The sequence below is a fragment of the Thrips palmi genome, unplaced genomic scaffold (genome assembly GCF_012932325.1).
Source record: "Thrips palmi isolate BJ-2018 unplaced genomic scaffold, TpBJ-2018v1 HiC_scaffold_19, whole genome shotgun sequence".
In the NCBI taxonomy this organism is placed as follows: domain Eukaryota; kingdom Metazoa; phylum Arthropoda; class Insecta; order Thysanoptera; family Thripidae; genus Thrips; species Thrips palmi.
This window is the reverse complement of record NW_023144628.1, coordinates 14580061-14605870: the sequence shown is the minus strand read 5'-3', so window position 1 is coordinate 14605870 and position 25810 is coordinate 14580061. Positions and strand designations below refer to the sequence as shown.

General features: G+C 43.6%; 2 protein-coding genes across 3 annotated transcripts in view; one reads left to right on the top strand and one right to left on the bottom strand.

The window, feature by feature from the left end:
* LOC117646583 overlaps nt 1–9701 on the top strand; it is a 34389-nt gene extending 24688 nt beyond the window's left edge. The window contains exons 7-12 of the mRNA XM_034387625.1: nt 2861–3126; nt 4311–4589; nt 4645–4936; nt 5607–5762; nt 8466–8605; nt 9510–9701. Of these exons, the coding sequence (XP_034243516.1) occupies nt 2861–3126; nt 4311–4589; nt 4645–4936; nt 5607–5762; nt 8466–8605; nt 9510–9627 (1251 nt within the window). The 3' untranslated portion in view covers nt 9628–9701. The remainder of the gene's footprint in view (nt 1–2860; nt 3127–4310; nt 4590–4644; nt 4937–5606; nt 5763–8465; nt 8606–9509) is intronic.
* A 380-nt stretch (nt 9702–10081) lies between these two features.
* LOC117645899 (alpha-1,3-mannosyl-glycoprotein 4-beta-N-acetylglucosaminyltransferase B-like) lies at nt 10082–24858 on the bottom strand. 2 transcript variants are annotated; one of them, XM_034386448.1, is made up of 12 exons: nt 24674–24790; nt 23407–23808; nt 21664–21830; nt 18715–19002; nt 15218–15364; nt 14940–15150; nt 13606–13736; nt 13342–13446; nt 13053–13246; nt 10781–10917; nt 10592–10707; nt 10082–10285 (listed from the first exon to the last, which is right to left on the bottom strand). In XM_034386448.1, exons 2-12 carry the CDS (start codon nt 23423–23425, stop codon nt 10256–10258), a joined length of 1545 nt encoding a protein of 514 aa, XP_034242339.1. In that variant the 5' UTR covers nt 23426–23808; nt 24674–24790; the 3' UTR covers nt 10082–10255. The 2 variants fall into 2 exon arrangements, with proteins under 2 accessions (XP_034242339.1, XP_034242338.1); XM_034386447.1 differs by lacking the exon at nt 23407–23808 and having other exon boundaries at nt 24674–24858.
* Between the last annotated feature and the right edge of the window lie 952 nt (nt 24859–25810).

Below are 25810 nucleotides of genomic sequence, written 5' to 3'. Positions count from 1 at the left end.
CATTGTGCACATTCTTTTGGGGTGTGAATTGGCCGAAAATCAGCTCTTTCACATTCAACGCGTGACACAAGCTCAAGGGTGACACTTTGTCACGTTCGTTTCAACGTGATGTCACGTTCCTGGATGAGGTGTGGGTTGTTTGGCTGTACCCGCCCCATCCCTCGCCGGGCCCCCCCCCACTCCCCCTCCCCGGACCCCACCCCGCCCAACCCTCTCACCCCACCCCCCCCAAACCCCCCTCACCCCATCCCGCCCTACCCCTCACCCCACCCCGCCCAACCCCCCCCCACCCCCCCCAAACCCCCCTCACCCCACCCAACCCCGCCCTACCCCGCCCCGACTCCCCCCCACCCCGCCACCGCACTCCGCACCTTCAACTCACTTCGGCGTTTAGGCTTCCGCGTCCATCTCCCGGCCGGCAGTCTCTTGGAGTGTCTAGCTTTGTTGTTGCTTGTCGATATTGTTTTCAACAACATAAAAAAATTTCAACTAGCGTACCTCGTCTGGAGACCAGCAGCAGGCAGTACCGTCATGGATCGAGGTATGTGTCTGTTTACACCTCTACTCCTTGGTTATGGTGTCTTTGTTGTTGTTTTGTCTCAGTGATTTTCTTTGCTTTTTTGGGCTCTTTCCATCTCATTAAATTTTTAATAAGCCCTCTTTGGTCTTAAGGGGGGACCCTGGTGAAAAAATACCCAAAAATTTCCCAAAAAAATAGTATTTTCAAAGTTCATAGATAAAAATGTGTATAGAAGGTTTCAGATTCAACAGGTTGAACACCTTTAAGCTAAGTGGGTAGTTTCTTTATCATTTGGAAGGAAATAACATTGGGATCAGTTGTCGTTGGCTTCTATGCTCAACTTCACAGCTTTGTCAGTCGACAAAAAATTTTGTCGTAGAAAGACTTTCTGCGTTCCTGGTTGACACCTACATGAGTCGTCTTGCATGAACTTGATGACTTGTCGACAAATTTTAGTGACAGAATCTCCTTTTTCAAGCTTTTAGGTGTGTTTAAAAAACAGTAGGGCTGATATCAAGATTCCGTCACTAAAATTTGTCGACAAGTCATCAATGAATAGAGTTCATGCAAGACGACTCATGTAGGTGTCAACCAGGAACGCAGAAAGTCTTTCTACGACAAAATTTTTTCTCGACTGAGCAAAGCTGTGAAGTTGAGCATAGAAGCCAACGACAACTGATCTCAATGTTATTTCCTTCCAAATGATAAAGAAACTACCCACTTAGCTTAAAGGTGTTCAACCTGTTGAATCTGAAACCTTCTATACACATTTTTATCTATGAACTTTGAAAATACTATTTTTTGGAATTTTGGCTATTTTTTCACCAGGGTCCCCCCTTAAGACCAAAGAGAGCTTATTAAAATTCAATGAGATGGAAAGAGCCTAAAAAAGCAAAGAAAATCACTGAGACAAAAAAACAACAAAGACACCATAACCTAGGAGTAGAGGTGTAAACAGACACATACCTCGATCCATGACGGTACTCCCCTGCTGCTGGTCTCCAGACGAGGTACGCTAGTTGAAATTTTTATATGTTTTTTGAAAACAATATCGACAAGCAACAACAAAGCTAGAACTCCAAGAGACTGCCGGCTGGGAGATGGACGCGGAAGCCTAAACGCCGAAGTGAGTTGAAGGTGCGGAGTGCGGTGGCGGGGTGGGGGTGGGGCGGGGTAGGGCGGGGTGGGGTGAGGGGGTTGGGCGGGGTGGGGTCCGGAGAGGGGCGAGTGGGGCGGGGTCCGGCGAGGGATGGGGCGGGTACAGCCAAACAACCCCAAACAGACGGAAAGCCTGCGCGCCGGATGGGCTGCCTACCTGCACGGGGCGTCTGAGCCGATTCGCGTGCATAGCTTCAGTAAAATTGAGAAATCTTGTGTTTAGAGGACGAAACCCAACTTTTTCTATATACCAATCGAAAGCTTATGAAATTTTGAGTAAATGAGTACACATTTGACAAGTTAAAATGCTGCCGTTTACTTACTTTCGTAATTGGAAAAACATCTAGTGCAAATTTTGAATTTTAGCGGCATTTGGGCGAAGTTTGGGATCCACTTACCCGATCGGGCTCATATTGGTACCGTTGGATTCGTTTTAAAATTCCCTTTCGAAGGTAAAGCGGCACGAGTGTAGCTCAAACCCCTGAGCTTCAAAGCTCAAAAATGTGTATTTTATTTAGTCAAAATTTGAGTGCAGAGTTGTTTATTGCGGCCTACAGCTCCTAAGGGAGGGCCACACCCACTATTTTTGAATACAGATATGGAAAGCCCATGAAATGAACTACAATTTAGCCTGTTCGGAAGTGCAGATTTGGATTTTCTACTAGGGTAGACAGGCTCGTGAAATAAGGCTTCATTTTCATGTTTTTCGCAATTTACTCCACTGGTAATCACGCTAGACCAAATCTGAGGGCAGATTCGGATTCCTCGTCGCATTTTACGTCGGAATAGCTTTACCGCATGAAAATCCGACAAAAAATGGGCCCTTTTTGAGCCATTTTGAAGAAATTACAAATTTTTTAAGAGTAAAAAATTAAAATGCCGATTCTGACCAAACCACTTGAGATATCGACCTAAAAATTTATGGGCATGTTCCTGACCCCTAGGGCTACCTTCGTGCCAAATTTGGTCGAAATCGTCAATGGTCGCCCAGATCCGTGTAAATCTTATATGGAATGACCCCTCTGTAAGTAGGCAAAAAGTGCTACTCTGCCCCCCATCACCACCACCACAGGCTGCCTCTGGATCCGCCACTGTTAACTTCACATCAATAACATCTGACAAACGACAAAATGATGCCAACATACCAGTGTATGCCCGATTCCGAAAGTGATTCTCTCTCAGATGCCCTACCACGGCCGGCCACCCACGGCCCAGTCAGCTTGCACCACGTGGTGCCTGCCCACGGGCTACCGGCAGTCCTCGGTGTGGCGGCCCGTGGTCGGGGAATTCACCACGCAGTCCTGGGCGGCCGTGCTGGCGTCGTATGTAGTGGCAGCCCTGTCGCATTGGCTGCTGTCCAGGAGCAGGGCCTTGATGGACAGCGCGTTGGCCGCCCTGCAGAGCCTCGTCAGCTCCATCAGCGCCATGCCTGCTAACTGGGCTCCCAGGTTTGAATCAGAGCGGGATGAACACTGTGAAACCAAGTGGAGCACGGCCCCAAACATCCAACCGACTTCACTGCAAATTGGGTGGAAAGACTTGGTGCCAAAATATGGCGAGACTTTTAAGTTTCGCCAAGTTTTGATCAGACCTGAAAGTCTCGCCAAAATTTGGCCAGTCAAAAAAGTTTTACCACAAAATGGTCAGACACAAAAGTCTGACCACAAAATGGCGAGACTTTCGGGTCTGACCACGGTCTTTAGGCCGGAACCGTCCGGCCCATTACGGCCTTTGGGGGACGGTCAGGCACAAAAGTCCCGCCATCTTGCGGTCAGACTTTTTTTGTCTGACCAAATTTTAGCGAGACTTTCAGGTCTGACCTAAACTTGGCGAGACTTCATGTCTCGCCTTTGCAGTGGCGAGAATCTGACCTTTGGATTTGTAGTGTTTGCTTTCACTCCGTCACATAAGGTAATGTTCGCTGAGAGTTTTGGACGTACTTCCAAAGACAAATTCGACAAGCTAGAAAAATAACTCATCTTCTTGAAAAGAAGTCGTAAGTTACGGGTTAACTTTATCACTGACGATAACGTTTTGATGCGTTTCCGAGGTAAGTTACAATTCTTATGCGGAGGTGCGGAATTTTCAGTCTGCCCTCTTCGAAGTGCAGAATTTGCAGTCCCCTTTCTTTACGTGGAAAAATACTCCCCATCGGCACTTATTTTGAGGAAGAAATCCATGTCGAGTTGCTTTGCTAAAGGGAAAGCTTATGTTGCATAGGAGAAGGCCATGTGCATCCCTTACAGCGCGCTACTCGATGGGTCCTATTAACAAAGGCCGATGTCCTTTGGGTCGCTCGAAGAACGACCGATCTCCTTCGGGTCGCTCCAACAAAGACCGATCTCCATATCTGTTGCTTCTGCGTTCGCCACTTCTCGCAATAAACATCTAAGTCTAACAAAATATTGCAGGTTTGGTTTCTAGAGAATAAGTATCTAAAACTAATTTGTGTCGAATCAAAACGTGTAGATTGTTCCGGGACTTCAAAATAAACGCGTTGAGAGGTTAGGGAATGGAGATCGGTCTTTGTTCGAGCGACCCAAACGACATCGGTCTTTGTTCATTGGGCCCATAGTACTCGTTCTCAGCGAGTCCGTATATTTAACTGCAGTTGTTTGTTTTGGTTACTCAGGTTTTTCATGTTTTGCTGGTCCTTCTCGGGTTTAGTGCTGGCGACGTTGTACATGGCGGCATTGCAAAGCATCAACTCCTCAGAATCGGTGGACACACTCTTCCGGACGGTAGAAGAACTGGACCAGTCGCCGTTACCAGTGTACTCGTCCGCGGACCAGCTCCGAAACTTCAAGCAAGTCATTTTATTGTGTGATGAAACAAAACAAATCTGGGCTTTATCTACCCTTTGCAGCCAAACACACTTGAAGGCTGATTGTCAAGTATTTAAATCGTCCTGGCCATAAGCTAGTCACTGCAAAACATTATCAACGGTAGCACGTCTAAATATTTCTGTACATAGAATCAAGCAGTTCGATATATATATATATATCTTTAAAAGCCCCTTGCTTAGTTGTAAACCAAAAACAAATCGAATGGGTCAACGAACCTGTTTCTCAAATGAATGTCACCAGGAAGGCTCAGTTTGACTCATCCGAGAAAGCCCTGATGGCGCGTGTGCGCATGTTCGATTACTCCAATGCCGTGCCCATGTTCAGAAGATTCTTCGTCAACCCCGACAGAGGCATTTTAACAGATCGAAATGCGTGTCAGGCCTGGGCAGTGCTTTTTACTCCACCCCGTAAGGTAACATAAAGGCTTGACACTATATAATACTCTGCGGCGATTAGTCACTTTCTGTTGTTGAATGAAGTAATAAAATTACATTATCTCTTTCTCAGGAAAAGAGTCAAATAGTACATTCTTATTCCAGGAACGTGACATCCCGTTGAAACGAATGTGACAAAATGTCACGTTCCTTCGAGCATTGTTACATTCGTTTGGTCATGAACTCGGTCATGGATCAGCCATTCACTTTCAAACGACTGTGACACAATGCTCAAGGAACATGACATTGTTCAATGTAATGTCACGTACCTCGGATGAAAGTTTTTTTCTTTTACACTTTAGAGTAGACTATGTACCTGCAAATCAATGTTATTAATTCCAGAAATGTAAGGACCGGGGCAACCTTTGTAGCCAAGGGTCAGTTGGGGTAATTATGGGACATCGCACGGGATAAATATGGGACAGCTGTTTGGTCAAGATTTGACGTTTTAGGACTCATGCCATACCAAATGTTATTTTAACAATGAAGGCATCACATTTGAAGTGGCATCAGTCCTAAAATATCAAATCTAGACCAAGAAACAGCTGTCCCATTTTCACCCCGTGTCCCATAATTACACCAACTTAACATATTCCAAGCAACTTGGAGCTGGTGCACCCCCTTCAAAATGGTCATGACCTCGCCCAGGCGCCGCGCTTCCACGTGATTCGCAATTACTGCTTCTCGGTGAGCATGGCCTACAACCTGGTGGTGCGGCGAAGGTCCCCCTTGCTGCGGCCCTTCAGCGTCGCCACCAGCCGCCTCGACGAAGCCGGACTCACCATGCACTGGTTCGACAGCAAGGTAAACACCACGGAGGGGGCAACCACCTTCGATGTTGGACTACACACTGAAGGGAAGAGATTTCTTTAAGATTTCGCCTAGTTTGAGGCCCGAATTTTGTCACGTTTTTGCTCTCTTTGGTTTCAAATTTACGATTTCAGGGGATTTTAGGTGCCAAAAAGGACACAGGATTTCTCAGGTGGTTGCACCCTCGGATGCCACACTTTCTTTTGGCAGCACTGGTGAAACAAAGGCATAAAAATTATGCCCCTAAAGGGCGTAAACGATTTACGCCCTTAAAGGGCATAAATCGTTAATGCCTTTGGGAAGGGCATTAAAATTTTGCTTGAAATTCCTATACCATTTACGCCCTTCCCAAGGGCATAAAACGATTATGCCCTTGCAAAGGCGTAAAAGAGTATTTATGCCCTAAAGGGCGTAATTTTTATGCCTTTGTTTTACCAGTGAGGTCTTCTCACCCACGCTGGGAGAGAAGAGTACGCTACAAGACGTCTGGTCAACAATTTACCTTGACCGTGCCTACTACAGAACTTTTTAGGCGAAGCCAACTGACTTAAACTTTAAGAGGCGAATATCACTGCAACCCACCGTCGATCCGCGACCCATCTTGTAGTGACAAATCGCAATCCAAGGTTTGGGCCAACCTACCGCAATAAAAGCGAGGAATGTCTGTCCTTTTGAGTTTTTGTAGGGAGTTTCAGTTCGCTGAGCTACAGCTTAATCTTATCACTCTTTGAACGATATTGTTTTCTTAATCTTAAACTGTGGCAAAAAGTTGCGGAGGAATCCATAAACAATGACAATAACTGACAATATTTTCCGTAGGCTAGCATTCTTGTCTGAATGGTGTTGCAGTAGTAAGGGCAGTGATGAGCGAATTCCGCTTTTAGGTATCGCGATACGCAATTAACCCTATTTTCCACAAGGCAGGTGTACGCCAGACCGTGTCTTGTCGTAACAGGCTTCGCGATGCTGCGCCGCCAGTTTCGACAATCCACGCCCGGCGTATACACCTACCTCGGCCTGCGGCGCTAACCTGCCTTCGGCAGGCTGCCTTCCTAGGCAGACCGTAGAAATGGGCGTGATCTCAAAGAGAGCATTTGGTCATCAAAATCTTCACTAATGGGACTTCACTTTCGGTCGGAGGTCCAAATGGGTTCTATTTTCGTCATCAGCAGCCTCAAAACCATATAAAACGACATGAAACTTGACAAAAATTTAAAAGTACCAAAAAAGTTTTTTTTTGCCGTTTTTGAAGTGTTTTTTGGCTTTTATGACCGAATGGATTGAGATATAAAGCTGAATTTTGGTGTGTGGCGAGCCAAGGACATACCTAATGACCCTGCAAAATCTCAGGCAGATCGGTCGAGCCGTTTAGGAGTAGTAGTGCACACACACACACGCACACACGCAGACAGAAAAAGTTTTTTAACCCCACTGGAGTAACGGGCTTCGCTATCGCTCAGCCAATGAAAGGGTCGATATGTCGCACCGCGACACATAGCGAGGGTTGTCGATGGACATTGCGGTATCAAGGAAAATGAAGGTGTCATTTTTTCTCTCATTCATTTCATTTATTTGTCCTGGGAAGAGGCAAAACTTCGGGTGTATAAAATAATTAGTCAGTGGTCGGTAGCCCACGGAAAGGTTACATTTGCAAGAATTTGCATGGAAATTCGCATAATGGATCAGGTGATGATGTAGCAGTTATGAGGAGGTGGCTGAACACTTACAGAAATTTTTACCGATTTTTCGAACACATTAATATTTGTAGCTTCTCTAACGGTTTCCATTTCGGCGTTAAAGGCGTACCTAGCTTTGTACAGGATACGTCTTAACGGCTTTTCGTCGTCACACTGAGATTTCAAACGTTATGGGTTTGGCACGTATGGAGCAAGCAACGCATGGAGATATTGCACCATACGATCAATGCCATAGTCATTTGGCACCTTACGTACAATGCGCCCCGAAAATGACCTATGCTGCACTGAGAAAACCTTACAAACTATTTTGGGCAACAAAGTATTTTGAGCATACCTAAGCTTTCAATGAAAATACTTCGTAATTTACGAACTATGTCTTCGTATAACAAAGTATTTTAGTTTGTTATACGTATGCTCAAAATACTTCGTAAGGTTTTAAGAGTGTGATGCATAAGAAGGCATTGCACTTCACGTAATGCGAAAGCATTGCACCAATTGGTGCAATGAAAACGTCTTCAAATGCATTGCACCGATTGGCGCTATACTCATAGCAATTGGATTCTCAGTGCAGACTTTGGCTAAGGCTAGAAGGCCCTCCCTGTTGAAAACAGCCACAGCGGCCATTCCTTCTGGTACATTGAGGGTTCCTATTCAAAAGATCTTATCTGCGCGTTCCCCCCAAGACAATCTCATCTTAAACGCATGCGGATTTCACCCAGTTTGACCAGTTGGGACACGTACGAGAGTAAGCGGAATATATTTTTACATGTACTTTTTGGTTTCTTTGATCTGTCATCTCCACATTTCAGTGAATTTTATCACAAATGATATTGATTTGTAGCTGTATCAAATGATCAAACTGAGTGAAATTCGCCTGCGTTTAAAATAAGATTGTCTTGGGGGGAACGCGCAGATAAGATCTATTGAATAGGACCCCTCGACATTGGCTACTCTCCTGGTTTCGAAACGGATGTGAACACACTGCGTGCATTGTCTGCAGGTCCTGGACGTGGCGCATTCCCAGGATCCGGTCATGCGAATGCGGCAGCTCATCCCGTTCCTGATTCTCCTGGGCATTGGTCTGTGTGCAGCTAGCATCACCTTTCTGCTAGAGATACTGATTGCGCGGTCCTTAAGCTGGTGGGTACAACGGCACAATTACAACGAAAAGTGCCAAAAGCGCCACAAGAGTTGTTAAAAGCCCACCGTTCATAATCCAGATAAAAACAAAATGTCAACTTAAGGTTACGTTAAGGGGAGGTTCTGGTGAAAATCTTGCCATTTTCCAAATGGATCCTTCAGTCATGATTTGTTCGGAATAAAAAATTTTTCATTGGGGAGACTAAAATTTCACTTTTGACGGCACATGCCAGGCTGTAAACCCAGTCGAAGAGTCTTTTTGAGCCTATTTTGGCTGTATCTTCAAAAATCTTCTTGCGCATACTATTTTGTCGTAAAAGGTTGACCTTGACATTTTTCACTTCTTCGACTCATTTTCAAAAGATTCCGGCATGCATAGCTGGAAACTTCCATTATATTTTTAATTATTAGCTTTTTAAGCTGAAAAGTCCCTAAAATTTGTCTATTTTGTACATTTTTGATCAATTGTAGTGAAATGCTTGGTTAGAAAGCTTGCGAATAAAAATGCAATTGACATTTTGAGATGGGCATGCCGGCATTTTTAAAAAATGAATCGAAGAAGTGAAAAATGTCTAAGCCAACCTTTTACGACAAAATAGTATGCGCAAGAAGATTTTTAAAGTTATAGCCTAAATGGGAGAAAAAGGCTCTGCGACTGGATTCAGGGCATAGAATGTGCCTCCCCAATGAAAAATCTTAATAAATACTTGATAAGACATCAAATTTTTAACAAATTTTCACAGTGGGACCTATTTAGGAGAAAATAGCATTTTCACCAGAACCTCCCCTTAACGCCTCTCCACAATATTTTAAAACACCTCAATATTTTTTTCTTTGGTAAATACAGACAGAGAAGTCTATTTATAAACAAGGGAATGGCTAACTTGTCAGTGTGTTTTCACAGTTGCCGACCTGCATCACGACGTAGTGCATCTTCATTCAAGAAACGCGATGACAAACCGGCCTTTCACAATCCCGAGGACATTGAGTATTGGGAGCTCCGAAGACGGCTTCGCCTATAGAAATTGCGCCAACAGTGCAGTCAGGACATTGGAGCCGGCACGGCCACTGGGAGAAATAAAGGTGTCTAAACTACTGTACATGTCCTCAGCCCCCTCCACCACATTCACACACACGCACTTTTCTTTTAGCGCAAAACGACGACCTCTGTTAAATGTCTGTTTCCAAATGGCCAGTCAGTTGATGTATGTTTTACGTTCATCACTGAGAAAACCTTACAAACTATTTTGGGCCTTACAAAGAAAAGTAGTTTGTATAATAAAGTATTTTGAGCATACGTAAGCTTACAAAGAAAATACTTCGTAATTTACGAACTATTTCTTCGTATAACAAAGTATTTCAGTTTGTTATACGTATGCTCAAAATACTTCGTAAGGTTTTAAGAGTGCAAACAAGCACTTTCTTGTACAAGCACACTGTCTTTAAGAAGAATAATAAACACTTTTAAACTGCGTCTGTACTGAACTACTTCTTAATTGTCCCTTGAGAGATGAGGAGTACATAGCACGCATCGTCACACTTTACTTCACCACTAAATCGGCGATTTAGCCCCTTTGGTGACGTAAAGCACATCTAATTCAGTCAGAGTGTGGGAACACCTTAAGCCGGCGGTGCTGGTGCATGAAAACGTCATCTGCCGTTGTTGGCCTCAATAAGAATCTGGAAAATTGCAATATAATTGGTAAGCCGGAACACTGTTAACATATGATAAAATAGGATTTTAACTCAATCCAGTATGCAGGCTGAACGACTATAGACTTTTTGTCCATTACTATTGCCATATTTGTGCATATGCCAGTTATGTACTAATTTGTTCATAAATCAGGTGCAATTTTATAAACGCTCAATTTTGTACATAGCTATGAACGAAAGATCTACGTAGTAATTTAGAGTGCAGGCAAATGCTCGTGCAATGCTGATGATATCCAATAGTACCACGGGATGACATAACTCGTGCAGACTTACCTCGCTAAGAACCACGGACTTCAAAATTTTGGAATGAATATGAAGGCGTAATACAGAGATGGCTCCAAGTGTACTAGCAGCATCGCCTTCACATACTCCATTGCCATTACATTGACCTGAACAAGTAGAAGTACATGGCGGTACAACTCCGAATCTTAATTGAACGTGTTATAAAGCTAGATTACTTACCAATAACTAGGAACCCATCAGGAGTCCCATTTAGGTCAAGCCCTTGATCCAAACGATTCTCCTGTGGCTTAACTTCTACTGAAGTATTCAACAATTTGTCTGATGGATGCTCAGCATTGCCACTTCTGAACAAAAACCTTCAAAGAAAGAGAAAAGCAAACTCTGTTTATTAGCAATGGTTGTTCTGAACAAAATTAAATGTGCGCTCAAAAATTTTCTTTGCTTTTGAGACCCGAGCGATTCTCACGTTTCGGGGTAGTTTCGTTTCTTCTGACTCCTGTGCCCAAACGAGCGCAGATATCGACATGGGGGTTTGTTTCTGATGTTAGGGAGGGCCATTGCCCACTAAACGCACACATTTCGAAAAGTTCTCGTTCGTTGGATTGGTCTACGTAGCGTTTGGAATACCCCAAATGTAACTTCCGTGATTGTCCAAAGAGAACATACTCATATTTCCGCCCCCAGTGTGGCGGTGTGGTTCGAAAATGCTGCCCACTGTCGATGGGGATTCGAAGCTTGGCATGTCTCGAGCTAATTTCAACCGAAGACCAATAGGCCAGACTTCTTTCAAAGGTACTTATGCTGCAACGAAAAATGTCCTCCGTATATTCAATTTAACTACACAAATTTCGAAAAGGCAGCTCTGGACTTCTCCCCAAGCCAAACTTTTAACTTTCCATGACACAAGCCATCAAAGTGGAGTCCCTGGGATATAATTGCATGGGTCGCGGAAATCTAAGATGCTGTACACGGTCTCAAAGCGGGCTAGAGCATTATAAAATGGCGTGTATCAACAATTACCTGTAACTTCCGTGGCACCCTTTACCCAATGTTGCAGCAGCACTAGGTGAAAAAGTTTTCCGCTGAAATGTCGGGCTTAGAGTATCATTTGACCCTGGAACGACTTTTAAGCCACAGCAAGCCCGAGTCAGCCGTTAAAGCCGATTTTCACACTTTGTAACTTCCGTGATAACGTAATTTCCGTGATCAAAACACCCACTAAAACGTATGGGAATACCTTATGGCTCATGTTTTTAGGAAGATAGTACAAGGTCTTTACTATAAATACCATTGCCATAACTCTAGTATCATCCAGGACCCCAATAATCAGAAAAACTTAATTGGATATTTCTCACTTTCGGCAAATCAGAGACGCCAAAACTACCCCGAAACGTGAGAATCGCTCACCCATGGCACTCCAACAGGCCACGCAAATTGGACATTTATTTACACTGAGAATGAAAGAGTCATGATCATGACTAAAATTTTGGGTGAGGAATTCTTTATTACCCAAATTTGGGTGAGGAAATTTTCCTCGCCCAAATTTGGGTGAGGAAATTTTCCTCGCCCAAATTTGGGTGAGGAAAGCTTCCTCGCCTAATTTTGGGTGAGAAAGTAAACCTCGCCCAAAATTGGGTATTGATCATGACTTTTTCATTCTCAGTGTACACTTTGAACACATATGACTTGTAAACGCTTGGAGAGAACTGAAATAACTTAAACTAAACATTCAATTTTTTGTTAAAGTTGCTCTGAAAATAAAATAATAACTAACTTTTTCTCATAACCCAAAAAACACCAAACAGTCTAAGGACGTCAAAATGATGCTTTTTTTTGGTCGAAATTTTGACTACTATTTGTCATATTGACATCAAAATGACGTCACTGTGAGCGTTTCGTGTTCTTTGGGAATACAGAGTGACTTTTCTCAAGTCAATAGTTTGTAAGTAGATAGGGCATCCCGAAAGAAATCATCTTCTACAGAACGCTTGCGACTCGCGGCTACCACTTCCACGACATCTACAAGGTCCAGCCGTCGCACCCCCGCGAGACTCGAAACACCCGCGCCAGACCCGCGACATCCCCTCGTGTGGTCCTGCGACCCTCAGTGGCAGCGGGCGCGAATACTATTAGAATTGCGATACAGACCGCACTTTTCTGTGATTATCATTGCAAATGCGACAGGTTGCTGTATCGCAGAATTTGGAATGATTATTGCAAAAAGATGTAATGGTTGCAGATTTGGTTGTCATCATCGCATTTTTTTTTGCGATAATTCTGAGTTTTATTGCAGAAATGGGCGATGATCATTGCAGAATTTTGTGATACAAAAGTCAAATGCTACGTAAAAATTTACACAGTGAGAAAAGTTACCTCGTTTATTCGAAACCTGCAAAGCTTTTGATACCACCTATATGTTTAACTGAGGCAAACCTAAAACGATGTAGCAAGATACTACGGCTACGTGGTGCAAATGAGAGCCGAGTCATACCTTTTAATGAAGACAGGTGTCTTGAAGCGGAACGTCAGTGTGTTCCCTGGCTGGGGCGAAAGTCCCCAGAAGTAAGACCGTCCCATGTATGCTTCAAGAAGTGTGTGTTGCTGATAGGGCGCGATGTCAGACTCCACGTCGGCAGGGGGATTATCGTGTGGAAAGAAAAGTGGCAGCTTCCCAAACTGAGTGTCCTGGTGATCAAAAACATTTCAGTAAGCAGTGTAGCCTTTACCAAGCAAGCTTACCGCAGCCCTAACACATGGAAATTCGAACACTGAAAACTAACCTTGAGATTTTGGATCTTACCACGCAGGGAAGAGTGTTTGCCCATATGTTGAAAAAGTGAAGGTTTGTATTGTATCCAAAGTTCTTTCTTAGCTTTCTGACACCGCTGCGGGCAAAATACACAGTCTTAAAGCTCTCAGGACGTGCACTACTTAAAATATTTTGGTGTACATCAGCGACCTTCGTTAAGGTGCGTTCGAAAGGTCAAGGATTTTAGAAAGTATTTAGGTGGTTTCATTTCAGAAATGAGAAGCCATATACCTACAGGATTATTTTCTGGGGTGCAGACTTTGGTGAAAATAAAATGATCCAACAGCCAGTCTACAGGTTTATCGTTGTAGAACATGAGGAAAAACTGAACCAAAAACGGCAGGTCCACTGACTTGAACATTTTCCCTGAAATATAAACGTTTCTGAGCCAATGTACTCAGGTCTGCACACTAAATGTTTTTGAACAGATTTGTGAAAGACGATAGTTTTTTTTTTTTGGTGTAGATAAACATTTTGTGCACTCTCAGCACTTTAGGGACTTATCTCATGCCCCCCTGCCGACGTGTTCGTTAAAGCAAGGATAATACTTGATATTGTTTAAGTATGACAAAGTTAATTCCTTTCAAAAATTACTCACAAGAACAAATTTGCGATTCACTATTTAATTAATACTAAATGTACTGTGCGTAATTGTCAAAAGTCCCGTATTATGAAAAATTTTTTTAGTCTGAATTTTTAAACGACTATGGTTAAAATTTCAAGTAATTTTCAGCCCTTCGTTGAAATTCCAAATTTAGCTACTTGTCTGAACAACATTTTAGATGCACGAAATATTAAATAAAAGTGTCTATAAACAAAGAAAAAGAAATCAAAAAGAGAACAATTTGAACCCCACCAACGTGTGACGGTCCTTCTTTCCATTTACACTTGTTCGCTTCGGCCCGGGTTCGAACCCGGGGACCCTTTTTGGTTACGAGAAGTTTCGGTACCACAGCGCTACGGGCGCTGCCTGGCGGCGGGGGAAGCCGTGCCGCGTGAACTCTCTCGGAAGATAAGCTCCTTTCGGCTACCCGAGTGCAAGTTCGGACAATCTTCGGTTTCTACCTTACCAGCAAATCGCGTGAAGCCTGTACCATTATTATTTCCGATAAATTGATACAACGCCTTACGCTGACTTGTTAGTAACAACTGTCAAAATTTTCATACCAAAATTTATGAAAACAGTTTCAGATGACAAGTCTGAAAACTTTTCAAATTTAGACCTTTTGCTTAAAATTTGACTAACCGGGTATCTAAAATTTCAGGTTTCCCGTTAAAAAATTAAAAGAATTTTTAATTCCCATTAACTCAAATCTGAACAAATTGTACTGAAATTTCAGAATTTTTTTTACAGTGTATACGTATTATTGAGCAAAAAGTCATGTGCTGAGAGTGCACGAAACTGTACGTAACTTTGTTTGACAATCAAGGAAAATTTGCAGCGTTTCGTGTGAAACTCGTACAAAAGTTCATCTGCTTGTTAACCTTGGACGTCTCGCACAAGACTGCGCATAACGTTTAGTGTGCACAGAAAAGACAAATAGGTCGTGGAAGAAAGGCAAATCTCACCAATGAAACCCAACTGACAAAACTCGAGAACGAACCAAGGTGCGCGCTGCGCAGTCTTCTCCAGCGCAAAATTCTTCATGGTCGACATGAAGCCCCTCTTGGTCACGATGTCGTCCTCCAGCTGCACGTAGAGCGTGCCTCTCGGGTGAGCGTACATCATGAGGAACGCAAAGTCGAGGTTCTGCTTGGAGCGCCACCGCACCCTCTCCACCTTCACATGTAAAAAGTTTATTAAATACTCGATGTAAAAATAAAATAAAAATAAGTGTAATAATCACCGAGTCACCCAGCGTGAGGCGCAGGCTGCTGGGGTCTGGGTAGAACGAGGCCGGCGGAGAGATGAGCTCGATGAGGCCGGACTGAACCTCGTCGCCGAACCGGTCTCGGATCTCGCCCGCCAACTGCATAACGTACTCCACGTCGGTCTGGAGGAAAACACGCCGAAAAGCTTAGCGCCACGAGCTATCAGGCACTGCCAATCTTCAGGCATGTTTCCTTGCAACTCTTAGCATGCCGAAATTCGGCGTGCTGACCTCGTAAGCCAAATTTTGGCATTTCGCTTACTTGGAGCGAACTTGCCAATGGATTTGCAGTGACAGCATGCACTGTCAGAAAATTCCGAAAATAAATGGAAAAATCATAGAGTTTTTCCGAAACTTCTGCATGGAGCTCTCCATAAATGCAAATTCTGGGCTTTCTCCGAAAAATTTCGGAATTTTGAACAAAAATGCATGCTGCACTATCACAAAAACACGAAAAAAGGTTTGCAACCAGTTAAAAGTTGAGGGAAGGGTGAACCCCTACTTCTTGAGCTCAGTTTTCATAATATTAAGGGAAAGCTACAGGATATAAGTCAAATGAGCTCGAATGAGGTTGTCCCTTCTTTGACCATTTCAGACCAAAAAAATGCTTCAGCGAAGTCCTCTTTAATATATCTGAGAAAAGACTTGCATTTTACCTCCTATCTGGCTGGACCCAAGAAATGCTCCGAAGAACATCTGTATAAGCCCTGAGAAAATCTCTCCGAAAAAAATGGAAAATGAATGGAGAATGAACGTGATTATAGGGCACTGCGAGAAAAGATCACGGTAAATCCTGTACTGATTACTCCAGACTTCACCGTACTTTTTTTAACAGGAAAAACCGTCGTTTTTTTACAGGCAATACCGTACTTTTTTTACAGGCAACACCATACTTCTTTTACAAGGAATCCCGTACTTTTTAACCCGGCCATCCCGCACTTTTAATACCTATCAAAAACTGCTATAATTTATTTCAGTCGGTCGACCCTTATTTTTCAAGATTCTAATGTACATAACTGCTGAAGGCGGACTCCTGGACCCCCCTTCCGACCACTCGTTGAAAAGGTCTTGACAAGACCTATCGAAAGGTGCAATAAAATTTTTCAGTTGGTCGACCCCCTTTTTTCAAGATCCTGATGTGGACAATTCTTGGGAGCGGCCTTTGTTCGGACCAGATCTGGTCCTTCCTACGGCATGCACTGTACGAAAGAACGGTAACTACTGTTAAAAAACTACGGAATATTTTGTAAAACAAGTACGGAAAATACTGTAGACTGTACGGTGGATACTGGTTTTTGAAGTACGGTAAAGTTTGGCAAAAAAATTATCCAGGATTTACCGTCATTTTTTCTCAGAGTGGGTTTTTCTCCATAAAATTTCGGAGCTAATTTCTAACAGTGTGAGGATAACGCGATGCTGTCAGGTACACTGCAGGGAACATGTGAAAATTTGTTGTCACTTTAAGACAAAATCGGAGAAAACATATTCATCACATGCAAATGATGGAACTGTTATCACATTGTGATGACACTTTCATCAAAGCTTCCTATACTTATTGCATGGGCGTGACAACTATGTCATCTGATATACATATGAAAACCTCATAAGGAATATTGGCCTTGATATTGTCATTAAGTGACATCTTAATGTTTCCGTGTAATGACCCAGCGAACATATCACTAAAAACACAAAGATTTTTAGGGACACACTCTGATTATGGGGTGAGCTGTGGTAAGTTTTCGTATCGAATCTTCAAACAGCATCGCACTCGTTTTGAAGATATGGACTATCAAAGAGACAGTTTGAACAAGCTACGCAGACTCTACAGATCTCGTTAGTAAGGTTCTTGAGTTTTGCAACAAAAATTTGTAACGGCGCATCTTTGGTGGCGAGAGTGACATGATGGTCATAAATAATTTAAAGCTGAATAATTCCGGGCGAATCTTGTTAAAAACGTTGGTTCCAAAGTCTGGATTGGCTTATGTCAGGAAGGTTTAAGGGCGTCACTGCGTTTCCACACTGAAATCGAAAGTGTGGTGAAATTACCACATCTGGCTGTGGTGAGACCAAAAGTGTGGTTACCGCATTCTACCACACGTACAAATGTGGTAAGAAGTACACCCCGTCAAATAAGTGGTATACAAGCCTATAATTTAGCCGTTACCTCATGTATTGCGTGGTCAAGCACTGTTATCCAAGTTGCGATACTTTCAACACAAAAACGTGCGATGATATCCAAAATGTGATTCCCACGAATCATTGCTCCTGAGATGCAATGACTTCCGTATCGCACAAAATTCTGCAATGAAAATGGGAACTATTGCAAAAAACTGCGATGATGACAACACAAAATCTGAAATCAGTACAGTTTTTTGCAATGATCATTGCAAAATTCTGCGATATTGTAGCTCATCACACCGTTTTGCAATGAGCATCACAGAAAAGTGCGATGAAATTTGTATCGCGCAGAAAGTGCGGTCTGTATCGCAAGTAGAATAACAGTGAGACCACCCTTTTATGAGGTATGGAGGACTGACCACATATTTGCTGTGGTGTTCACCATTTCATGTGGTGCTTTGTTGACCACTGGCTTTTAGGGGTACTGACCGCATTTCCACGCGTGGTAAATTTAGGTAACCACAGTTTTGCGCCTACCACACATTATCTGTAGGCTGTACCACACTTCGAAGGACAGTGCACTCAGCATAACCAAAAATGCGCAACAATGCTTACAAAAGAAACCATGCGCATCGAAAATTACCTAGTCACTCAATGATCCAACATATTTGTCGACCCGTTGGTTGTGTTTCCCACGATCAGCGGTTCACGAACCAGGCTGCCGGCAGGCGCGGATCCAGGGGAGGTGGTACAACGGGCGTAATTGCCCCCTCCTCAAATGTTGCCCCCGCCTGAAATGTTGGCAAAATTCACCACTTTACACAAAGTAAGCAAAAAGGAGCGACCGCTGTGAAACCAAGTGTGTGAACTCCATACTTAAAATGCGGAGTAAGGGAATTTTCAGCCCCCACATTTCAAAGTGCAGACTTTGCACACTTCAAGCGTTGAGTTCTGCATTAATGCACCACGCTGGGATAGGGGCTCTGCTAGCTACTCCACACTTGAAGTGTGGAGACAGCAAACTCAGGTTGGAGAAATATTCCGCAACACGAAGTCGGCGGGTCTCCATACTTGGTTTCACAGCGTACCCCCTCCTTGCAAGAATCCTGGATCCGCGCCTGGCCGCCGACTGCACTGGTAAAACTGAAGCGTAACTCTATGCTTGAGTCAAGCGTAAAGTTACGCTTGAAGACATTACGCTTGAAATCAAGCATAGGCTAGAAATTACCCCATACATTTAGATAGGGAAAATCTTGGCGGATGTGCCTGTTACGCTTGATTTCAAGCGTAAACTGATTACGCTTGAAAACAGTGGGTAATACTACGCTTTAGTTTTACCAGTGTGCTGCACGTACCTCTGCGACGAACACCACGATGAGGGCGTCCCTGCTCTCCTCGGGGGTCATGGAGCTGACCAGGCTGTCCAGTGTGCCCAGCAGGTAGTCCTGCACCGCTCGGCGCACCGTCGGCACGCCCAGCACCATGGACACGCCGCTGCGCCGCGCGCCGCACATGCAGAAGGCGGGCCTCAGCGCGGCGCCGTCCGACAGGTGCGGCAGGAAGTCCGCCGCGCTGGGCAGCTGCAGCGCCGGAATGGTGGTGGTGGAGTTCCTCGCGCTCACATTTTGCACCGCATGCTGAGCCTGCGCAAACGGCGGACACTGGTGAAACTCCACTCTCGTTCCAGGAGCGTGACAGCACACTCTCATTCCAGGAACGTGACATCACGTTGAAACGAACGTGACATCACGTTGAAACGAACGTGACATCACGTTGAAACGAACGTGACAAAATGTCACTTTCGTTTGAGCGTTAAGTCACGTTCGTTTGAATGTGAACAAGAGAAATTTTGGCCGATTCACATCCAAACGAATGACACCAATACTTAAACGAGCGTGACATTTTGTCACGTTCCTGGAATGAGAGTGCACGTTGAACAGAACGTGACAATGTGTCATGCTCCTTTCAACACACGCTCAACCTTACGAATTATTTTGAGCATACACAATACAAACTAATGTAAGGTTCAAAGTACATACTTTGTTATACGAAGAAATTGTTTTTAAGTTGCGAAGTATTTGCTTTGTATGCTTTACGTATGCTCAAAATACTTTGTTGTAACAAGCTGCTTTTCTTAGTAAGGCTTAAAATAGTTTCTAAGGTTTTCTCAGTGCATCGTCTCGCTCGATTTAAAGTGAATAAGCCAATTTGTGGCTGATTCACATCCGAACGTTACGCTGTTGAAAAAGCCGTACATTACAAGGAAAAAGGTACGGCTGGACCGTACCTCACGCACAGAACGACTGTACCAAAAACCGTGCTTCCCATAATAGCCCATGTTATGAAAAACCGTACTCAGTACCACAAAAGCCGTACTGGCTGAGGTACGGTGGTACCAGGAAAATTGTCTACCAGACTCTGCCTTGTACCTTTTTCCGTGGATTTTTTCTACAGTGTGTGTCACGCTCCTGGAGTGAGAGTGATTCATGAAGTACTTTCAGCGCCCTTGGCCGGAGTCACTGCAAAGCCGGTGGTAAGTTCGCTTACCACAAATTTGGCAAGCCGTTTTGAATGCCAAAAATTGGCAAGTTTGGCCCTTAAATACCACACTCTCATTCCAGGAACGTGACATCACGTTGAAACGAACGTGACAAAGTGTCACGTTCGTTTGAGCATTGTGTCACGTTCGTTTGAATGTGAACGAGCTGATTTTCGGCCAATTCACACCCAAACGAATGTGACACAATGCTCAAACGAACGTGACAGTTTGTCACGTTCGTTTCAACGTGATGTCACGTTCCTGGAATGAGAGTGCACCCAGCTTGCCAAAATTTGGCAAGCTTGCGAAGATTTCCGACCAAAGCTTGCCAAATTTTGGCATTCAAAATGGCTTGCCAAATTTGTGGCAAGCAAACTTACCACTGGCTTTCAGTGCGTGGTGGGGAGTACGCCGATCTCAGTCTAGTCGGTCATTCGTCACTACCTTTTCAGATCCCTCACTAGTGTAGAGATTGGCACCCAAAACCACCATCTGCCATGGCCGTGCGATGCTCTGTTGCACTGAAAACGTGTGTTTTCTGAGAACACACATAGGGTACTTAAATGTGCACCTGAGTACACGCTCAATTTTTCAGTATGAGTACTTCGATCACCTCGTGACTTCCGGGTTGGATCTTCTCAGAAGCACCAGAACATCCAGCACAATTTGAGGCGCTTAGCTTTCTCCAAAGTTATATTGACGATAACACTCTTCCAAAAATGTCCTGTAAATACCGTTAATTTATTACCAGTTTTCACTGTAGGTCAATTCACAGCGTTTACTGTGAACTGCTCACGGGATTCACTGTGATCATGTTCGTGGTGTTCACTGTGATCTGGTCCCCAGTAAACACTGTGAGTTTGACGCCGCTGAGCACCGCGAGGGGTGAATCACTAGTGTACTCATGTGTACAAATTTGCCCGTACTCAGTGTACTCACAAGTTTAAAAAGGACGAAATGCCCTAGTTTTACGACCGATTTAACGTTGAGTGCCGTTTAAAACGCTAAATAAAGCCTTAAAAAATTTAAAATTGTGAAATTTAGGAGTAAAGCAAGGTGTACTCACGCGTACTCCTGTACTCATGTGTACACCAGAACGCTGAGTGATTCACCCCTCGGAGCACCGAAGGACTGCAAATCAGGCTCCAATTCACGGCGTTTAGGGGGCGTTCAAATGTGACGTCACGCTTTTTAGGCTCATTTTTCGACCCCTCCCCCCCTATAGTCACAAATGGTCACTATTTCGACTCACCCCTCCCCTCCCCGTGACGTCACATTGTCCAAATCGTTATTCTTGGCAACGGGAATAGATACGCGACTACATCGTTATAATTAGGTGCCTAAATCGGGATTTCCTTACAATTTGATTGCATATTGGCAAATCCGGTCGAATCTGGTCTAACGCTAACTTGTTCGGAAAAATCTGAGGAAAGTGCAGCTAAAATACCTAAGCCAGTGACAGTTTAAGCTGAAGTAGGCGGAGATTGCTGATTTCAGTTCATTTTTTGGTGGCTCACTCCTATTATATTTGGCAATTTTACACTACTTTAAAGTGTGATGTCACAATGCCTTCATCCCCCTCTCCCCCATGTCACATTTGGTCACGATTTCTCTGACCCCTCCCCCCCTTAAAAGTGTGACGTCATTTTTGAACGGCCCCTAACCGAGATCACAGTGAACGCCGTGAATTGCATAACAGCAAACATTGGTAATAAATTAACGGCGTTGACAGGACATTTTTTGTAGAGTGAACCAAGCCAATCACCTCGAAGCCGATCCAGGACGGTTTGTTGTCGGCAGACACGAGTTGGTCGAGGCGTTGTGACAGGTGTTCAATCTTGGCGATGCTGGGCCGGTACAGCGCGTCCAAGTGTTCAGAGCGTAACTGCAGTTCAGCTACCCGCCGCATTAGCCCCTGCCCCGAGCTCAGGTCTAGGATATTGCAAATACAGGAACAATAACAATTAAGTTTAAAACAAAGATATTGGAGGCAACACCTTGACTTGTTTCATTCATATTCTTTGAGGGTCGCATTCAACGCTGGTAGGATAAAAAAACTATTGATCCAGGCGTACACTGTTAAGAGAAGTCGTTATTTTACAACAGTAATCCCAACAATTAGTGTTGTAATTTTACAAATAATAATTCGTAAATTAACTACAAGATTCATGACATGAACACTTGTAATATTTTCGACAAACTTAACTCATAAATTTAGGAATAAATTCGTAATTTTACGATGAAATCTTATTGTTACTGACGAGAGATCGTAGTTTTACTGATAAAATCGTTATCTTACGACTATTCTCGTTTTATAACGCGTAAACTTGTTTTCTTACAAATGAAGCTTTATTTTTAAGAATAGTTGCCTGTTAAATTTGTACCACGAACTGCACTGTTTTTTTTACAAAGAAAATTGTAAATTGACAATCTGTTCATCATTTTACAAACTGCTTCTAAAATTTACAGGTGAAATCGTTAATTTACAAGTATGATTGTAAAAGCAAGTCTGAAAAAGTGCGTTTTCGTCCGTTGTTTCCTTACTATATAGGAAGAAAAAATGCCTGAAACGACCAAAATTTGAGGAAAAAGTTTGTAAGTTTAAGAATATTTTTGTAAATTGACGAAAAAAGGTGGATGATCAGATCGTTTTTTAAATTTACGAGCAGTTCGTGGTACAAATTTAAGGGGAGGTTCTGGTGAAAATGCTATTTTCTCCTAAATAGGTCCCACTGTGAAAATTTGTTAAAAATTTGATGTCTTATCAAGTATTTATTAAAAATTTTCATTGGGGAGGCACATTCTATGCCCTGAACCCAGTCGCAGAGCCTTTTTCTCCCATTTAGGCTATAACTTTAAAAATCTTCTTGCGCATACTATTTTGTCGTAAAAGGTTGGCTTAGACATTTTTCAGTTCTTCTATTCATTTTTTAAAAATGCCGGCATGCACATCTCAAAATGTCAATTGCATTTTTATTCGCAAGCTTTCTAACCAAGCATTTCACTAAAATTGATCAAAAATGTACAAAATAGACAAATTTTAGGGACTTTTCAGCTTTAAAAGCTAATAACTAATAATATAATGGAAGTTTTGAGCTCTGCATGCCGGAATCTTTTGAAAATGAATCGAAAAAGTGAAAAATTTCAAGGTTAACCTTTTACGACAAAATAGTATGCGCAAGGAGATTTTTTAAGATACAGCCAAAATAGGCTCAAAAAGACTCTTCGACTGGGTTAACAGCCTGGCATGTGCCTTCAAAAGTCAAATTTTAGTCTCCCCAATGAAAAATTTTATATTCCGAACAAATTATGACTGTAGGATCCATTTGGAAAATGGCAAGATTTTCACCAGAACCTCCCCTTAACAGACAATTAATCGTAATTTCACAAAATAATCCCGAACAGTGTAGTTCACTTCGGTGAATAGGCACAAGTTTAGCACGCATTCTGTTTTTTTTATAACAACGATTAGGTTAAGCACTGAATATATGCCTTGCCTAGTCCTTACTGTATGTCTTATCTCTCATTTTCTTTGAGAATGATGCTCTGGTCGTTTTCGGAAGGAGACGCCGTTCGCCCGATCCAGTCGAGTTTTTTTTTTTTTTTTTTTTGGTCGACTTTTTATCTTGGAGATCAAAGAAATGGTCATAACCTCTGCACCGCCTTTTCCGGCATTCAACAGAGGCCACTTTACTAATTTACGTCCGTCTTTTCGGTGTTAAATAATCAAGGTTTGAGAAATTTACCTGCATTTACATTTAAGTTGAAGTTTCACAGGAACGAGTGGCTAACATCCTTCCTCGAGGAGAAGGTAAAATAAGATTTTTTTTGAATAGGACCATGCGGTGGGTGTTGTCTATTGCACTGATAAGGTCTACACGGACGTGCGCGCGGACCGGCGTGGCGAGCACTGACGCAGACAAACAGACAACCTACATCAGCGATAAGAGCTGCAGGAAATATCGGGGCACAGGCCCTGCCCGGCAGAAGAGAATGGCCCAGCTGGGAGCGGCTCACGGTGCTCAAACTTAACACTATTTAGCGATGTTTGGAGTTTTACAATGGGAAACCTTAATTAAAAATTGGATTTTAAATTTAAGGTGGCATCCCGTACATATCGTTATAGTCTCAAGCCGTTTCCACGAAAAAAGGCACCCCAAATGTTCGTGTGTGCTACGTTCTGCGATTTGTTTTCAGAGTCAAGTAAAGGACGTTTTCGCCAAGGAAGTGTGGAAGGACGGCAGCCAGCCTGAAGTAGTGAAATTCTACGCGTGGCTGAACGCCATGCTGCTGGCCAATTTGATACTGCCGGAGCACAGATGAGCTGACACATGCTCTTGAAATCAAAACAGCAAACCAAAATGCACGGCGAAAGCGAAGTCTCTTTTTTGTCTCAACAGCGGTAGCGACTTTATCTGGGTGGGCCCGTGGGAACTTAGAGTGAACTTTTTAAGTTGCCCGAAGTGATCTTGCTTCACATTGATTGACTTGGATGCAAAAGAGATAAGTATGTGGCCTTCAAAAAATTTTCCCGTAGGCCCAAAATACATCGAGTAGTAGTCCTTTTCAAGCTCTGGTACTTCCGTATTTCGCATCCTAGCCGATGACATTGATGTGTGTTGACAGGTTCCGTTGAGACGAATCCGTTTCTGTTGAGCAGAGTCCATTCGAACAATTTTGAAAATTCGCCATAAGGTCCAAGGAGCCCTCCTGATGAAAGGAGCAACTGCCTACGAACAGAATACTCCGTTTTACGACACACAGCGCGGGCCCACCTGGTCCGGAGAGGAGCACCAACATAATGCAAGACATGAAGGCGGCCAGCGCAACGAGACCCAGCAGGCAGCGGCGTGACCTGAGCGTCCCTGAGTCAACCATTATTTACACTGCACTGTGGAACTGGACGTGTCAATCATTATTCGCACCGCATCACGCAACCGACCGCGACAGAGCCATCCGAGCAACTGATTCCAACAACCAGGCAGACGCGAGGTGCCGGTAGATTACCGCTAGATAACTGCCAAGTGTGTGCGTCCTTGAGGATATGACGTAGCCCAACACTGTTGGCTTTCCTTCTAGGGGCCGTTCAAATGTGACGTCACGCTTTTTAGGCTCATTTTTCGACCCCTCCCCCCCTATAGTCACAAATGGTCACTATTTCGACTCACCCCTCCCCTCCCCGTGACGTCACATTGTCCAAATCGTTATTCTTGGCAACGGGAATAGATACGCGACTACATCGTTATAATTAGGTGCCTAAATCGGGATTTCCTTACAATTTGATTGCATATTGGCAAATCCGGTCGAATCTGGTCTAACGCTAACTTGTTCGGAAAAATCTGAGGAAAGTGCAGCTAAAATACCTAAGCCAGTGACATTTTAAAGCTGAAGTAGGCGGAGATTGCTGATTTCAGTTCTTTTTTTGGTGGCTCACTCCTATTATTTTTGGCAATTTACACTATTTTAAAGTGTGATGTCACAATGCCTTCACCCCCTCTCCCCCATGTCACATTTGGTCACGTTTTCTCTGACCCCTCCCCCCCTTAAAAGTGTGACGTCATTTTTGAACGGCCCCCTAGTGCTGTAGCTGTTTGGACAGGTGTGTCTATCAACGGAGGCTCAGGAGAATGGGGCACTGACACAGTTCGCGACTCCGAAATGAGAGAAGTATCGTATTTCCAAGATCCTGATTGTTTGAGCTGCGCGTGAATGATCGTCCTGAGGGAGGGTGGGGCACCTTGTTACCGGGGCACGTGACAATGTGATTGCTAAGTGAGAGAAGAAGTTGTTACCTTATTTGGACCACCAGAAATGTAAGTGTGATAGTGCCCGGGGGGAAAGGGGAGTGCATTTTTGACTGAGTGCAGACTACAGTCATAAACTGCAGTTAAAAAACGCCATTTTTAAAAGTA

Coding starts and splice junctions, on each gene's coding strand:
- LOC117645899 (XM_034386447.1), bottom strand. CDS start 24,776: ATGGTTGACTCAGGGACGCTCAGGTCACGCCGCTGCCTGCTGGGTCTC. Junction 19,003..21,663: donor CGTCCTGGATCGGCTTCGAG/GTGATTGGCTTG, acceptor CCGTTTGCGCAG/GCTCAGCATGCGGTGCAAAA. Junction 13,247..13,341: donor GTAAGATCCAAAATCTCAAG/GTTAGTTTTCAG, acceptor TTTGATCACCAG/GACACTCAGTTTGGGAAGCT.